Source organism: Chiloscyllium plagiosum, unplaced genomic scaffold, assembly GCF_037043375.1.
Source record: "Chiloscyllium plagiosum isolate Xiang-an unplaced genomic scaffold, Cpla_swu_hap1 HiC_scaffold_45, whole genome shotgun sequence".
In the NCBI taxonomy this organism is placed as follows: Eukaryota; Metazoa; Chordata; class Chondrichthyes; order Orectolobiformes; family Hemiscylliidae; genus Chiloscyllium; species Chiloscyllium plagiosum.
The window spans coordinates 27,461,595-27,480,066 of record NW_028270183.1 but is presented as its reverse complement, the minus strand read 5'-3'; the positions used below and the strand labels follow the sequence as shown (position 1 = coordinate 27,480,066).

At 42.5% G+C, this 18,472-nt stretch overlaps 1 protein-coding gene across 2 annotated transcripts in view; it reads right to left on the bottom strand.

Annotated features, from left to right (window-relative positions):
- Positions 1-580: 580 nt before the first annotated feature.
- Positions 581-18,472, bottom strand: part of LOC122552440 (CD209 antigen-like protein C) — a 69,355-nt gene continuing 51,463 nt past the window's right edge. For both annotated transcript variants that reach the window (XM_087983134.1, XM_043695170.2), the window contains 2 exons: positions 7,035-7,147; positions 581-3,861 (listed from right to left, as the gene is read on the bottom strand). In XM_087983134.1, the coding sequence (XP_087839260.1) occupies positions 3,720-3,861; positions 7,035-7,147 (255 nt within the window). In that variant the 3' untranslated portion in view covers positions 581-3,719. The remainder of the gene's footprint in view (positions 3,862-7,034; positions 7,148-18,472) is intronic.

Sequence of the window (18,472 nt, the reverse complement as noted above, 5' to 3'; positions counted from 1 at the left end):
TTTTGAGCTCAGAGTTCTACATGAATGTATGCAGTTTTTGAGCAAAGTGCAATGTAACTCTTACTGTAAAACCTCTTCCACAAAATCTCTTCCACACTTTCTTGTAGTCACTGTAAACGTACTGCGAAGCCTCTTCCAAGAATGCCCACCCTCTTCCAAGAACTCTCCCATTTTCTCCACTTCCTATTCATATATCCAGCCTTTTAAGTGTTGTAATTCTATGAGACTCCACCACTTTCTGTGGGAGGTCTTTCCATACACGCACCACCCTTTGCATGTAAAAGTTGCCCCTGAGGTCCCTTTTAAATTTTTCCTCTCACCTAAAACTGATGTCCTTGGGTTCTGGACTCCCTCACACCAGTTAAAAGACCTTGCCTATTTACGCTATCCATGCCCCTCAAGATTTTATATACCTCCATAAGGTGACACCTCAAAAACATGGAAATTCAGAAAATTAGCAAGATAAACTATGCTGCGTATTATTTGCAAATTTCAAACAGAGTGAGATGTTAAAACTCATTTACCAGAAAGGGAACATATGCAAGTTGATAGCTTCTAAATAAAAGAGGAAAGCACAGCATTCAGTGATCACAAGGTACAGCTACATTGTTTATTCAGTTAGTTGTTATATAATTACGTTCATCATAAAAAAATTCAGAATACTTGTCCAATGCAAAAACAGAAACACAATCTCACAAACCAAGGAACAAACTTAAACAATGCAATTTCAGCATATTTAAAATCAAAGGCATAGTTATTTTAAAGTACGTGACAGAAATTGACTCAGAAAACATTTGTTTAGATTAATTAAGGCTGTTTTGCTGACACCGTTAATTGATACCCATAGTGCATGAGCCCTGTGTGACATATTTTGCCATGGCATCTGACAGTACGTTTATTTTCAAGGGTTTTTTGGTATATATTTGTTCCTGAAATGATGACTTTGCTGCTAAAAGCCAGTCTTTGACATGTTGAGGGAGTGGGCAGTGGCATTGCTGATGCAGTATAATGTGGATAAATGTGAGGGTATCCAATTTGGCCACAAAAACAGGAAGGCAGGTTCTTACCTGAATGGCGAGAGATTGAGAAATGGAGAGGTGTAACAAGATCTGGGTGTCCTTGGAGACCAGTCGCTGAATGTAAGCATGAAGAAGATAAATGGTATGTTGTCTTTCGTGATGAGAAGCTTCAAGTACAGAAGCAGGGATGTCTTGCTGCATTTATACACAGTATTAATGAGACCACACCTGGAATATTGTGTGCAGTTTGGGGAAAGATGTTGTCGTGATGGTGTTGTGGAAATTAAATCGACTTGACTCAACTGTTAGTGAGAGCACAGAAAGGAGCTTTAATTAAATTCTGCAATATTTAGCCAGATGCCTCAATATTCGGGGTACCTGAGCATTGTTCAGATACTCGCCTTATACTATTTCTTATCATGCTCTCAAGGGCAAAGACTGGGAAAATTCAAGTTGTTATTCTCTCATCTCCTGGTCTTGGACATAACAGTTTTTCAGCTTTCGCTGAGTTCAACTGTCACAAAGTCAAGTTGAATGTTTACAAAATTCATACAGAGACAAGCTGGCTGCAAACCTCATCAAAGTATTGTTTACAAAGCTCAGCACAGCATTAAATTTTAGAAAAGCATTCTCTTTCAAATTTCACAGTAAATGTAAAATTTCTTAATTTGTCATTCCATATGGGAATGCCACAAAGATTTACCAGACTGATTTCTGGGGTGGCCAGACTAAAATAAGATGAGACTGGATCGGTTATGACTATATTAACTTCAATTTAGAAAAATAAAGGATGATCTCACAAAAACCGATTAAAATTCTAACAAAGCTACACAGGGCAAATGTAGGAAGGATGTTCCCAATGACTGGGGGAGTCCAGTACCAGAGATCAGTGTTTAACAACATAGGGCTAGACATTCAGGACTGAGATGAGACAAAATCTTTTCACCCAGAGAGTGGTGATTCTGTGGAATTCTCTATCACAAGAAGCAGTTCCAGTCAAGCATTGAATGTTTTCAAGGAGGAGTTACATACAGTTTTCAGGGTGAAAGGAATCAAAGAGTATGGAGGAAAGTGGGACAGGGTACTGAGTTACACACTGAGCCATAATCACATTAAATGGCAGAGCAGGTATGAAAGGGGACTATATGTCCAACTCCTGCTATTTTCTGCATTTCTGTTTCTTTTTGACAGTCTAGAATTGATCTTTGAGAAAATGCTGGTGAGTTACAATGAGGTCATATTGGAAACTAGTTGATGAATCTGCATCACAGCTCATTGCTTGCTTTGAATATAAATTACTCAGGAAGGGCAGGGTTCATTTTCAATATTTCATCCTGAATCATGTACACTCACTGCATTGTGTACTGAATGCTGTGCTGGTTTAGTAATGGTCCACTGTTTTGTTGGGATATGCTGCAAGGAAAGGGGATGCAATTGATTCAACTCAAAAATTTCATCCATTTTCAACAGCTTTGAAGCATTTGTATTCGCTGCAGATCGTAAAATGTGCTGGAATTACGATGTCTTGTCACAAACATGCTCAGATCATTCTGTTTTCAGTTGCTAATTTTCCAATATTTGGTCTTTGACAAGCCTCAGCCCTGAGTTACAAACCCATTGATCTAATTTGGTATCAATGCTAACTGGGGGTCTCCCAGGAAAGGGGAGGTGCTGGAGTACATGCAGGTGGCAGGGACACAGAGAACGGGATTGGGAGGGCTGTCAGGCATTTGGGTAAGGAGGAAAAATTGAGAGGCAGAGGTGGAGGGCAAAGGGGAGGAGAATGATCCCTTGCTGCAGCCCATCTCTCTGAAGTTAGAGTGAAGTGGGCTTTTCTGTCCACACACACACAGCTAAATGAGCAAGAATGGTTCAAAACCCATTCCATTCCTTGAAGGATGAGGAGAGGTGTAATGAATTTTAAATGATGTGGAGGTGCTGGTGTTAGACGTGGGTGGACAAAGTTAAAAATGACACAACAGCAGGTTATAGTTCAGCAGGATTATTTGGAAGCGCGAGCTTTCGGAGCACTGCTCCTTCATCAGGTAGCTATGGAGCAGGATCGTAAGACACAGAATTTATAGCAAAAGATCACAGTGTCATGAAATTGATACAATATACTGAACAAACCTGAATTTTAAACAGCACAACATGTTTAAGATCCCTTTAGTTCTTTTGCTGCAATGGGATTGGGATGGTGAGTGAAAGGAACAGGACATTTCAATGCACAAAACATTCCCTTAACATTCCAGAAAACTGGAATAAAAATAGAAAGTGCTGGAGAAACTCAGCAGCATTTATGGAGAGCCACACAGATTTAATGTTTTGAGTCCAGAATGACTGCTTCTGAACTGAAACATTAATTCTTTGACTCTTCACAGATGCTGCCTGTCCATCTGATTTTCTCTGTTCTTATTTCACATCTCTAGCATCCACAGTACACCGTAATTATTGATCTGATTCAACATAGTACAGGAATATAGGAGTATATATCATGTGAATTTTTACATGACTTATTGAGATAAACGGGAATAGCCTGATTGCTTTCAGTGGGACTTTGGAACGTTATGGTCAGGAGAGTGAGGGAGACCCCTTGCTACTCCCTTCTCCTGTCAATCCCAATTTAGAGTTGCTTGTTTAATGTACACAGACTGAACACTTCAAAAGTGATTTGCTTCCCTCCTATGCACTGGTGGAACATTAAGGACAATTAAACTGTGCTGGCTTTTCACAGATCCAATGTTGAGAGAAACCACATGGTAGATCATTCCATTCTCCATCTCTGTGTATTTCTACACAGTCTTCATCAGACTTATTATTTGGTTCACCTTTTGCCCAAAATCTAAAGGAAAGATGAGAATACAATTCATGATAAGAATTCATACTACAAATTAATGCAAAATCCCCATGAGACTCCAACAGTTGAACTTTTAAGAATGGCTGAGTATGCCTTTCATTTGTACTAAACCACAGTAGGGAAACTGAATGGATTCACTGGCATTGACCTGGCACCAGAAAAGACAATAGTTTACCTAGCCTTACCAACCTTGAAAATTCCTCCTTCCTAACATTTGGGCTGAGGGTGTGGTGTGGAGGTGCAGACCCAAAATTGTCTCACAGACTAGTCAAGCAATAGCGTGTGATTATCTTACTCACAGAACCCCAACATCCTAACACCATCATCAACAAAATATGGTATTTGCCTGTTCCACATTTAGGTCAGACACTTTCTTGACAGCACACTGGTTTCTGGTTGCGAAATAATCTTGGAAAGTCCTCACCAATTTGTCCAGTCAAACATGGTGTGTGTGTGTGTGTGTGGCGGGTGAGTAGGTGAGGATCTATGCCCAGAGCTGAGAGTGAATCAGAAAGACCTCTGCTGACTGCGCTTGCCATTTACATAGTGGCTAGAATGAGCCTGTTGCAAGTGATGTGTGTTCCATCAAGAGGCAAAATCTACTTAACTTTGACCTCCCCAAACTACGGATGCATTTATCCATGTCAGTTAGTTAAGAGCAAAAGGATTCAATACTTAAAACTGGGCATCAGTGAGGTGCTATGGGCTATCAACAGCAGCTAAACTGTAGTCCATTATAACCTCATGGCTGGCAGAGTGAAGAATGCGGAAGGCATGCTGTGAGTAGCACCTGGCATATCAGAAATTTGACAAATTTGTGAAGCTACAATGCAGGATACAAAACATGTGCAGATCAGAGAATTAAGGACATGATAGACAGCAGTAAATGATCTCAACAACCAATAAATCAAATCTAATGAAAGAAAAATGCTACAGATCTGGAAATCTGAAACAAACATACAGAATGATGGAGAAGTAGCAAAATATGATCGCTTCAGTTAAGAATGAAGGGGTACAGAAAACAGGGATCAATAGGCCATGTAGTTTGACATCTAGCATGGACAAGGTGTCAGTCAGAATTCATCATGAAGCAGGTTATTACTGGGCACTTCCAAGAAATAAAACTAGAAAATATTGGAGAAATTCAACAAGTCTGACAGAATCTCTGGAGAAAGAAATCCACAATGCTACCAGACCTGCTGAATTTCTCCAGCATTCTTTGTTTAGGCCAGCTTGAAGCTCTGTAGTCCCACCACATATAGCCATGAATGGTGGTGGACATCAAACAACTTGCTGAAGGAGGTGGCGAGAAATACAGAGTGAGTAATCCATCTCATCCACCTCCAGTGGCCACCAGCATTGCAGCTGCTGGTCTTCAGCCAATTTGATTCACTCCACATGATATCAAGGAATGGTCAGAGGCTATAGATATGCAAAGACTATGGGCCCTCACTTTCTGGCAACAGTATTGAAAACATGTGCCGCAGAACTACAATTGCGCAACTACAGAACTACAAGCTCTTCCAATAAAGAAGAAATTATCTGCCAGAAAAATTAATGCTTAATCAATAGCATTTTGTTTTAGTTATTTAATGCAGTCAAAGATTATTTTAAAATGTAACATCTCAAAGTATTACCGGTGCAGCTAATCACTGGGTATTCAAAGTTTTCAAGTCATTATTGGTGTCTACAAAGATTGTAACAGTATCTAACTTTCTGTCAGTCATCCACAGTCTCTTTCAAGAAAGCCAATGGTTTAAATATCCATTTCTTACTTTCAAATTTCCTTCGCCCAAAACAAACATTTGCTCAGTTTCATTTCAAACACCTGAACACTGCTTCCTGCTCTAACAGTGGTAGAAGAGCAGGAAGACAGTGAAGATACACTGTCACTCAATCTTACAAATACAGCCATCAGCTCAAAGATAGACACAATGAGCAACTTAAAAGGTACAAGAGAATTAGGATCTGCAAATGGTGAAACATTGCTGTTGGGTCTGAGAGAATGGAAATCTCAGTTCCCAGCTCACTAGAAGGTGAGTTTAGCCTTTGCTATGGCTGTATAACACCCAGAAGAGGACCTCAGTGCCCAGACTATAGAGGAAGAGTGATGGTTATACATTCTAAAGTGCTCAGGGAATGGAGAATCCTGCCAGAAAGCGTACATCCAAATTTCAAGGTGCATTGAAGAATCTGGTACTAACTTGGCACAGGGCTTTGTGCAGAGATTGGTCCTCATTCCTGTCAGCAAAGATTAATTAATCACCTTCATTAACAAAACCTGTGGAGTCAAACAGGGTCTGGAATCCTTGCAACACATGTACCATTATTCCAATAGCTTTGTGTGGCAGTAGGATCTCAGAGAGATGCTGTCATGGCTCTAAATACCAGCACATAATGCAACTCCAGCAAAGCTCGGGAAAAAGCTGTTCTCTATCAAGTGTGTTCCCTAATAGGCTCTGCCATTATGGTGCCTGTTGAAAATAGCTACTTTTACTCTTCCCTTCCTCTTCTAGCAGCTTGTCATGCTCTACATGGCCTCTCCTCACTGTCCCGATCGTGTGAGGAATAGACACTGCAAGGGCAGCACTAGTTTATGAACAATCCTTCAGTCACCAAAGTAAAATCAGCCAGATCATTTTATACTCTAGTAAAACATTTTAAAAGCCCTAAAATGCACTGGAAAATGCATAGATTTGTAGCAATGTGCTGAATAAATATTCCAGCAACTGACCTGTAACTAGTTGTTGATCTTAATGAATACTGCAGGGAGGTGCTGCATGCCACTGAGGGTGTGCTCAGATGTGGGAGTTTCAGAGGATGGAGGCTAGAGCTCTGGATGAGCTACATCATGGTCTGTCTGCTCGAAACAAAACTGGAGTACACCGATGTGCGTGTACACAAACTCTCTTATCTACACAGCAGTCAGCAATCTCGACAAGTGAGTGTGCATACACCAGAGATGTTATTTTGCAACTTAAAGGGATCTCATAGTGCCCCTTAGACAGCTTCTGTCCTGCCTGGCTTCACTCCATTTATCTCTAATTTTCCAGCCTAACGAAATAGCTGAAGCTAAACTTCAAAACACATTCAGCTTTTTGTTTTGTGTCTAGTGTCCCAAATATTGCCGAAAATGTACAATCAGAAAGTGAGCTCACTTTACAGAGGAAGTATAATCCATTCCGTCCACCCAGCGCCAATCACCTTCAGAGATAGAATCAGTGAGTCCAATCCAGCGATTTTTCTTTTGAAGCCACGTTTTTATAAATGCCTGTCAAGTAAATAAAAGAGTTTTTGCTGTAAATGGAATAAAGCAGGTTGTTAGTAATGTTAATGGCAAACTCTCTATTTGACAATCTTCTATCTGAAAACTCAACACATTTAGTTTAAACTAGCCTCACTCCCTATGAAACAGCAGTGATGAGTACAAGTCTGTTTCTATGAACGATTAAATGCTTCTTCTTATTCTATTTTCAATTCATTCAAGGGATCTGGGTAGTAATTGTTGATCATCCCTAATTGCTGATCATGAGCCACCTTCGACAATGGCAGCAGTTGAAGGGGAGGAGTTGAAGGATTTTAACCAAACATGAGTGAAGGAACATCAATATAGCTCCAAGTCAGGACGGTGTGTTTCTTGGTGAGAAATTTGCCAGTGATAACCCTGAAAATTTACAGGTTTGGAAGATGCTGTTGATAGAGTGTGATGAGTTTCTGCAGAAAATCTTGTCAATGTTGACAGTTGACTGCTGAAAGTGATGACGTGATGTCAATCAGCAACAACAAAGGCTACTTTATCTTGGATAGTGTCAAGCTTCTTGAGCACTGTTGGAACTGCATTCATCCAGACAAGTGGGGAATATTCCATCACACTCCTGACTTGAAGTAGACAGTCTTTGGAGAGTTTGGAGGAGCTTGCTGAAGGATTCATAGGGTCATAAAAGATGTTTGGCCTACCATTTCTTTGCTGACCAAGAAGCTTAAAACTACACTTGTTCCATTTTACCTGCACATGGTCCATAGCCTACTATGCTCTGGTCCTTTGAAATGCTCATCCAGATATTTCTTAGATGTTGCAAGCATACCTGCCTTCATCACTCCCTCAGGCAGCATGTTCCAAATTTCTACCATCCTCTGGGTAAAAAAAATCAATTCTCAAAATCCCTCTAAATGACTTAGTTCTCACTTTAAACTTATACCCTCTGATCTTAGTCAAGTCTGCATAGGGCAAAGATTCCTAGGTCCTTGCTCCTCACAATTTTGTAACTAGCCTCATAACTGGTATTTTCCACCTCCAGGCAACATCCTGATAATTCTCTTCTGCACCGAGTCCAATGCAGTGACGTCATTCCAATAGTGTGATGACCAGAACTGCACACAGTATTCCATCTATGGCCGAAACAATGTTTTATAAAGCTGTAAGAAGACTTCCCTGCTCCTACATTCTATACCCCAGATAATGAAGGCAAGCATCCCGTATGTCATCTTCACTACCTGTCTACCTGTGCTGACACCTTCAGGGATCTCTGGACTTGTACACCAAGGTCTCGTTGTCTCTTAGTACTCCCTGGGGACTTACCATTCATAACTTTCCTTGATTAGACTTCCCAAAATGCAATAGCTCACACCTGACAAGATCAAATTCCATTTGCCATTGTTCTCCCCAATTTACCAGTTGATCAATATCAATATGAGATCATCATCCTCACTATCCACAATTTTCATGTCATCAGCAAACTCACTAATTATACCTTCTATTATTACATCTAAGTCATTAATGAACATGACAAATAGCAAGGATCTCAGCATCAATGTCTGTGGTACTCCACTGGTCACAGGTTTGCAATCACAAATTATCCCTCCATCATGACTCTTTGCCGCCACAATGCAAACCAATTTTGGCTCAAGTTTGCCAATTTGCCTTGTACCTCTTGGGCTCTTCCTTCTTGGACCACCCTTCTATATGGGACATTGGAAAAGGCCTCACTGAAGTCCATGACATCGTCTGCACGATTTTCAGCAATATAATTAGCCACCTTTTCAAAAACTTCAACTAAACCAGTCAGACAAGATCTCTCTCCAACAAATCCACACTAACTATCCCTGATCAACCCCTGCCTTTCCAATTATTCCTGTTGTTCAGAATTGTTTCCAATAATTTCCCTACAATTCTCAAGCGACTAACTAGCCTGTAATTACCTGGGCTACCTCTGCGGAACTTTTTGAACAAAGGAATTACATTAGTTCTTTTCCTGTCATCTGGCACTTCACCTGTGGCCAGTGAAGTGACGCGTGTATGGAATGAGCTGCCAGAGGAAGTGGTGGAGGCTGGTACAATTACAACATTTAAAAGGCATCTGGATGGGTATATGAATAGGAAGGGTTTGGATGGCAAGTGCTGGGAAACTTGATTGGGTTAGGATATCTAGTCGGCAAGGACAAATTGAACTGAAGAGTCTGTTTCCCTCCTGTACATCTCTAGGACTCTAAATTTCTGGTAGTGGTCAGAGATGTGTAGGTTAGGTACATCAATCGGGGAAATATAGAGTAGGGGAATGAATCTGGGTGGGTTACTCTTCGGAAGGTCGGTGTGGACTTGGTGGGCCAAAGGGCCAGTTTCTATACTGTAGGGAGTCTAATTCTAATGCACCCACCTCAACAATGTCCGCTGGCAGTTCATGCCAGATGCATACCACCCTCTGTGTAAAAACGCTGCCCGTCAGGTTCCCTTTTATTATTTCCCCTATAAACTTAAACTGATGCCCTCTCGTTCTCGATTCCACAACCCTGGGGAAAGGACTAAGTGTATTCACTCTACCATGCCTCTCATGATCTTATACACTTCTGTAAGATCCTCCTCAGTCTCCCGTGTTCTAAAGGAAAAGGTCTTAGCTTGTCCAACCTCTTCCTATAACTCAGATCAACACCCTTGTAAATTTCTTCTGCACTGTTTCTAGTTTCCATCCTTCCTGTAGCAAGGTGACCAAAACTGAACACAATACTCCAAGTATGGCCTCATCAGCTTCCTGTAAAGCTGCAACTTGACATTTACAGGACTTAAATATTTCAGTATGAATAGAGAAGGGGGGTGGCATTGTTAGTCAAGGACAGTATTACGTTGGCAGAAAGGATGTTTGAGGACTCGTCTACTGAAGTAATATGGGCTGATGTTAGAAACAGGAAAAGAGAGGTCACTCAGTTGGAAAGCCCCTGAATAGTTCCAGAGATGTAGGGGAAAGGATAGCAAAGATGATTCTGGATAGGAGCGAGAGTAACAGGGTAGTTATTATGGGTTCTTTAACTTTCCAAATATTGACTGGAAATGCTACAGCTAGAGTAATTTAGATGGGTCTGTTTTTGTCCAAAGTGTGCAGGAGGGTTTCCTGACACAGTATGTGGGATAGGGGAACGTTAGGTCTGCAGATGATGGAGATCAGAGTCGGGAATGTGTTGCTGGAAAAGCACAGCAGGTCAGGCAGCATCCGAGGAGCAGGAGAATCGACATTTTGTGCGGGTGCCCTTCATCAGGAATCATCAGCAATCAACCCTTCCTGATGAAGGGCACCAGCCCGAAACGTCGATTCTCCTGCTCCTCAGATGCTGCCTGACCTGCTGTGCTTTTCCAGCAACACACTCTCGACAGTATGTAGACAGGCCAACAAGGGACGAGGCTACATTGGATTTGGTACTGGGTAATGAACCCGGCCAGGTGTTAGATTTAGAGGTAGGAGAGCACATTGGTAATAGTGACCACAATTTGATTATGTTCACCTTAGTGATGGAAAAGGATATTTATATACCACAGAGCAAGCGTTATAGATGGGGGAAAGGCAATTATGTTGCAATTAGGCAAGATTTAGGATGCAAAGGATGGGAAAGAAAACTGCAGGGGATAGGCACAATTGAAATGTGGAGCTTATTCAAGGAACAGCTAATGCATGTCCTTGATAAGTATGTACCTTGCAGGCAGAGAGGAAGTGGTCGAGCGAGGGAGCTGTGGTTTACTAAAGGAGTTGAATCTCTTGTCAAGAGGAGGACGATGAAGGCTTATGTTAGGATGAGACATGAAGGCTCAGTTCAGGCACTTGAGAGTTACAAGTTAGCCAGGAAAGACCTAAAGAGAGATAGGATCAAGGGAAACCCTAAACTTTCTATAGGTATATCAGGAACAAAATAATAACTAGAATAAGGCTACGGACAATCCAGGATGATAGTGGGAAATTGTGCGTGGAGTTAAAGGAGATAGGGGAAGTGCTAAATGAATATTTTTCATCAGTCTTCACACTGGAAGAAGACAATGTTGTCGAGGAGACTACTGAGATACAGGCTACGAGACTAATGGGATTGGGGTTCACAAGGAGGTATTAGTAATTCTGGAAAGTGTAAAAATAGATAAGTCCTCTGGGATGGATGGGATTTATTTGATTATATATAGGATTTTTTAGGAAAGCAGGCATGTGATTGCAAGCCTTTGGCTTTGATCTTTATCAGAGCTGAAAATGTGTTGCTGGAAAAGCGCAGCAGGTCAGGCAGCATCCAAGGCCCTTCTTCAGGGCTTATGCCCGAAACGTCGATTCTCCTGTTCCTTGGATGTTGCCTGACCTGCTGCGCTTTTCCAGCAACACATTTTCAGCTCTGATCTCCAGCATCTGCAGTCCTCACTTTCTCCTTGCTTTGATCTTTATGTCATCATTGTCTACAGCTATAGTGCTAGAAGACTGGAGGATAGCAAATGTTGTTCCCTTGTTCAAGAAGGGGAGTGGAGGCAACCCTGGTAATGTAAATGCTCAAAACTGCACTCAAGATCAAAGGCAAACCAGGCAGAAGTGATCGTGTATGGTCACAGGAGGAGGTGGCACTCCTGAGGGAATTAGATATGAGATTTGCAGGATGCAAATTGATTAATAAATCGATCACCAACGTCCTTAAAACAGAAACACCCAATCAAATCTCAGACAAATGCAGAACCTTGCAAACACCTTGACGGAGGTCTAAACCCCAAACGAGTCGAGCATAACTAATGACTCGCACGAATAGGAGCAGAGAGTGTCCAGAATAATTCTAATGATGCAAACCCGTACCAAAGACCCAGCTGCAGAACACCGGCCTCAATCCCTAAGCATGAGACATAGATGACCAGCTAACACAAGCTGAGGAGCTCTTGAGTGTGAGGAATGACCCGGACACTCTTGCCCCAGCGGTTGGACTGATAGATATGTATTACTGATCTACTAATGAATAGAGCGAGACAGAAATAAATGTAATAAGCCTCAAAAAGGCCAGGCTGAAAAATACACAAAAATCGGTAACAGTACCAGGGCAAAGAAAAGATGGGCAGCATGTAGAGTGCTGTTTAGAGTGACACAGCAGTTCTACAAAATCAACTGGTGCCAGCTAGCTCATGAGATCATGGGGGCTCTAAAGACGAACTGGAAGCATGTTTCCGTGTGAAACTGTCAATACCAAACAATAAATCAAATATCAGAAAGTACGCCCCATTTACCGGGAACGTAGATGACAGATCCTTGATGAAACCCATAGAGATAGAAGAGGTTGAGGCAGCCATCAAGGGGTTAGACGAGCACAGTGCCACTGGACCAAACGGCCTGAAACTGAGTGATATACAATCAATCCACAAGGAGGAGGATACTCGTCTACCCCGACTCTTCTCCCTATGGCTCAAATCCAGCATGATACCTGAATCACTGAAAGAGAGTTGAACAGTCTTGATTCCTAAGTGCAAGGTTAAGGACCGCCTAAAAACATCGACAATTGGCGGCTGATAACTGTTGGTCCGATGCTGCAATGATTGTTCATGAAAATAATGGCAAAATTCCTCAGTGAAACAGTCAAATTTAACACTAGGCAAAAGGGGTTTTTAGCAGCCATTCCCAGATGCAATGAAAACACTGTCATCCTCAAGAACATCATTAAGGGAGCAAAGCATAACCGCAAGGACTTCGCAGTTGTCTTTGTTGATCTGGCGAAAGTATTCAATTCGGTTGAGCACAAGCTACTACAGAAATCTTTACAAAGAGCACAACTTCCCAAAGTCTTTGTAGGTCTGATCAAGGATCTCCACACTGGCAACACAACCATGGTGGAAGGGAACGGTAACTGTACCACCCCAATAAACAGTGTGAGGGGCATAAAAAAGGGTGACCTACTCTCACCAATGTTATTTAACATCGCTCTGGTATCTTGTCTGGAGTGGGCCAACTCAGGGGTCGCCATGCCCCTGGGCGACAGAAGAGTCAACTGTTCAGCTTTGGCCTTCACGGATGACATAGTCCTTCTGAGTGACTCTCACACCGGTATGACAAGGAATCTGAAGCTGCTCCAGTCATATTGTGACCAGATGGGTCTCAACATTAACATTGTGAAGACGAAGGGCTTCCACTTTACGTTTAAGAGGAAGACCTTCCTATACAACTACTTTGATAACTGGAAGCTATACAACAAACCTATAGCTTATATACCCCCAGGCGATACAGAGAAATACCTGGGTGCCCATATCGATCTGTGGCCAAGTGTGTCAGAAGGAGAATGGGAGGAGAGGCTTAAGACCTGGGTTAAAGGAATACAGGCAGCATCTCTCCAACCAAGGCGATGGTTGGAGATCCTAAAAACTCATGTCATCTCCAGATTGTATTACCATTTGATCCTATCCGAAGCATCTCAATGCACACTTATAAAACTGGACTAGATCATCTGCAACGCCACAAAAGAATTCCTCCACCTTCCACCTCATAGCGCTGATGGAGTCCTGTATGCCAGCAACAGGAACAGCAGTTGAGGCATCGCAAAACTGGAGGTGCAAATTTCATCCGCAATTGTCCACAAACGCGAGGCACTGGAGATATCCAGAGATTTGATCATTCAGGCCTCCTTTCAGTATAGAGGAGAATGCAACAAAGGCACTGTTGTGGGACAGCGCAAGCTCAAAGTCCTGAAAGAAATTGAAGATTTCCTACCTAGCAGCCAAAACGGCAGCGAAGGGGAAATGGATCCGATGACTCACATCCAGACCATTACGCCAGCATTCCAAGAGATGAACGCTGGGCGACAAAAACCGCCCAACAGATAGGCAGTGTGGAGAGAGTGGGAATTTGAAAAGTGGCAAAAGCTGGAATGTCAAGGGGCAGACATTCAGTATTTCAGAGATGACAGGATCACTGACTCTTAGCTGAAATCAACAACCCAACAGAAATCCTCACGGTTTATAAAACAGCCTGCTCTTGCAGAGAAATCTATATCTGACAAGAGCCACTCTATCAAGGGGAAGACCAAATAGAAACAAAACTTGCTGAAGGTGTGAGATGGCAATCGAGATCATCTCACACATCTCAGGATGCTGCCTATTTGTCAAAAATACTCAGATAACACGCCGTAATAAGATCACAGACCAGCTGCAGAAGCATGTCAGTAAGTACAGCTGGACATCATATGTTGAACCCAGGTTATTTGCAAAAGACTGGTCACTATGGAAACCCAATCACATGTTTAAGAAAGATCAAATGATCGCGGTATTCGATGTCATAGTGCGGTACGAAAATGTCAGCAAAGCGTTAGAAATGGCATGGCATGAGAAAAGTGAGAAATATAAACACCTTCACGCCAAGATAATGGAATTGATGGGAGGCTCTGAACCCAATACTTTGGCTTTGTGATGGGCACATTAGGCAAGCGGCTGGACCTGAATAACAGCTTCATGAAATTCTTTGGCATTGAAAGATTCAAAACATTTGCCCAAAGACATCCAGACTCTCATTATCACTGACATTCGAAGTATTACAACTCTTCAGTGATAAGTGAGCAAGCTACCATTAACTGGCTCTGGCTGGAGACTAGGATCAGCCAACCCCCACCAAAAAAGTAAAATAGAAAATTTGCGCGCCGGTCCACCAACACCACGATCAGTCTGATACCAGACTGATGGAAGACCACCTAATCCAAGCCTCACATAACACCAGTACCACCCCAGCCCTTGGCCTGTGGTGATGCCAGAGAGTCCAAAACATCGACAGGTGACATGAAGTCTCGAAAAAGGCACTCTTGTGAGTGTTTCAAAATAGGCCAGTGAGCCTTACTTCAGTCGAGGGTAAAGTGTTGGAAAGGGTTATAACAGATAGGATTTATAATCATGGCGAAAGGAATAAGTTGATTAGGGATAGTCAACACGGTTTTGTGAAGAGTAGATTGTGCCTCACAAACCCTATTGAGTTCTTTGAGAAGGTGACCAAACAAATGGATGAAGGTAAAGCAGTGGATTTGGTGTATATGGATCTCAGAATGGCATTTGATAAGATTCCTAATGGTAGGCTATTGCAGAAAATATGGAGGCATGGGATTGAGTGTGATTTCGCAGTTTGGATCAGAAGTTGGCTAGCAGAAAGAAGACAGAGGGTGGTGGGAAATGGTCATCCTGGAGTTCAGTTACTAGTGGTCTACCACAAAGATCACCAACGTACAAAACTCAGGTGAAGCCGCAGTAGGGGTATTATGCACATTTCTGGTCACCGCATTATAGGAATATTGTGGAAGTTTTGGAAAGGGTTCAGAGGAGATTTACTAGGATGTTGCCTGGTATGGAAGGAAGGTCTTATGAGGGAAAGCTGAGGCAATTTAGGCTGTTTTCATTAGATAGAAGAAGGTTGAGAGGTGACTTAATTGAGACATATAAGATAATCAGAGGGTTAGATATGGTGGACAGTGAGAGCCCTTTTCCTCAGATAATGATGGCAAGCATGAGGTAACATACCTTTAAATTGAGGGGTGATAGATGTCAGAGATAGTTTCTTTAATCAGAGTAGTATCAGTGTGGGACTCCCTGCCTGCAGCAGCAGTAGACTTGCCAACTTTAAGGGCATTTAAATGGTCGTTGGATAAACATATAGATGAAAATAGAATAGTGAAGGTTTGATGGGCTACAGATTGGTTCCACATGTTGGCTCAACAATTTGGGCCAAACGGCCTGGTCTGCGATGTACTATTCTATATTCTATATTCTACATTCTAACTTCCCAACTGCTATACTCACTGCCTTGACTGATGAAGGCCAGTGGACCGAAAGCCTTGTTCATTATCCTGCCTACCTGTGACTCCACTTTCAGAGAACCATGCACTGGAACTCCAAGGTTCCTCTGTTCCACTGCACTCCTTAAGGCCCTACCACTACCATGAAACTTTGACTTTGCAAAATGCAAGACCTTACACTTATCTATATTAAACTTCATTTGCCATCTCACCCACTTCTCCAGTTGATCAAGTCCTGCTGCAATTTCTGATAAACTTCCTCACTGTCCACTGGTTACCTGCCACAGTCCAAAGATGTGTGGTTTGGGTAGATTGTGCCTGCTAAATTGTCCATAGTGTCAAGCACTGTATAAGCTAAATGGATTAGCTATGTGAGTCTGAGTCTGGGAGAGTGTGGGCTGTTGTATCTGGGATTGGGTGGGGATCTGGGTCTGAGATAGGGTGGGGGAATGGGTCTGTGTTTGGGTTGGGGTCTGAGTTTGGGATAGGGTTGGGGGCAATGCATCTGGGATTGGGTGGGGGAGCTGGGTCAGGGATTTTGTGGGGGCTGAGTCTTGGATAGGGTGGAGGGCTGTGTCTGAGATAGGGTGTGGTGGCTGGGTCTGGGATAGGGTGTGGTGGCTGGGTCTGGGATAGGGTGTGGTGGCTGGGTCTGGGATAGGGTGAGGGGGGCTGGGTCTGGGATAGAGTGAGGGGGGCTGGGTCTGGGATAGGGTGTGGTGGCTGGGTCTGGGATAGGGTGGGGGTCTGAGTCTGGGATTGGGTCGGGAGTTAGGTCTGGGATATGGTGGTGGGCTGGGTCTGGGATTGGGTGGGGGTGCTGGGTCTGGGTTTGGTTGGGGGGCTGGGTGTGGGATTGGGTGGGCGGACTGGGTCTGGGGTTAGGTGGGGGGGCTGCGTCCGGGATTGGGTGGGGTGTTGTTCAGCGAAATCAGTGCAGACCCTTTGTGCCAAAACGCCTCTTTCCGGGCTTTGGAGATTCTGTGATTCTAATAGGTTTCCTTGGGAATCCTCTTGCTCTTAATATACTTAGAATATGCATTGGGGTTTTCTTTAGTTCTACCTGCGAAAGATATTTTGTGGCTCCACTGTTACAACACAGGGTAAACCCTCCTGCTTAATTTTAACCAACAACACAGAAAAGATTTATCCCATGCAGTAACCTATGAAAATTCGAGAGGCCAAGACCTATTTAAAATAAAAATTAACAACTTTATTTCTTAAAGTATAATAGAGAATAATTAACTCACAACTATTTACAATTCCCCTCCTCTAACCTATCTTTTACTTTCCCTTCTATAATACTAGTCCAATAAACCCCTTAGTAAGATTTACCAAAAATTCAAATTTCAAAACCAGCCAGCTGTCAAATCTTCCCTTTGTAACTTCCTCTGTAGATTTTCTTCTTCTTATGATTTCTGTTCCACAGGTCATTGATAGATAACGGTACCTTTGAGAGAGCTGTGTTTCGGGCAGACTGTACATGCTGGTGGCTTGGCAGTTCTCCCCTCAACTGTTCATTTGTTCCCAGTCTTATACCCCAAAGCATCGGATTGTGTCATTGGTTTTTAAAATTGTCAATATACTCAATTTAAACTTGATTGGAAGTTGGTACTTTGGGGTATAATTTAAACTGATTAGCTGAATTCAAATTTGTTTGTGTCACGTAGTAACTCAGCCAGTGTTAGCTTCTGGACCAAATGTTATATTGTAAATTCTCCAGCACTCTGTGTGCTTGTGAAGTCCTTCACTCTCTTAAAGGTAAGGTACATTTCTACGCCTTCATATCCCCCCCATTTGCCATCTTGACTCTTTTTTTAACAACCTCCTACAGTCTCCATACATTTGAAATGCCTCCACTGTTTTCCGTGTGCTGTACCTGACATATGCATCCTTCTTTTTCTTTGCCAAATACTCAATAGCTAGGCTTCTCTTGGCTTGCTGCCCTTGCCTTTCATTCTTAGAGGAACACGGTTGTCCTGTATTCTCACTGCACTCCTTTTAAATGGCTCCCACTTTCCAAATGTAGACTGACTTGCAAGTAGGTCATCCCAGTTTATGTTTGCCTGATCCTATTGAGAGACACTGAAGTTGGCCTTCCTAACTAATTTAGACACTTAACTGGTGCATTATCCTTATCCTTTTCCATAACACCTTTTAACCTTATTGAGTTATGGTCCCGATCCCCAAAATGTTTGTCCATTGAAACTTTAACCACTTGACTGGCTTCATTCTCTATGATTATTTGGGCACTTTCCCTTCTCTAGCATAACCATCTATGTTCTGGCACAAAAAGGTTTCTTGGATGGACTTTAAAAATTCCACCCTGTGTAATCCTTTCACTCTAAGGCGATTCCAGCTAATGTTAGCACATCTGAAATTAAGAATCTACCGTTTACCATGAAATTATTGCTGATTCTCAGAAAAGTCTATTTGGTCCAATAATGTCCTTCACAGAAGGAAATCTGCCTTCCTCACCTGGTCAGGCCTTCATGTAACTCGTGATCCACATCAGTTGGGTTGTTTGTTAACTGCACTCTGAAATGACTGAGCAAGCTAA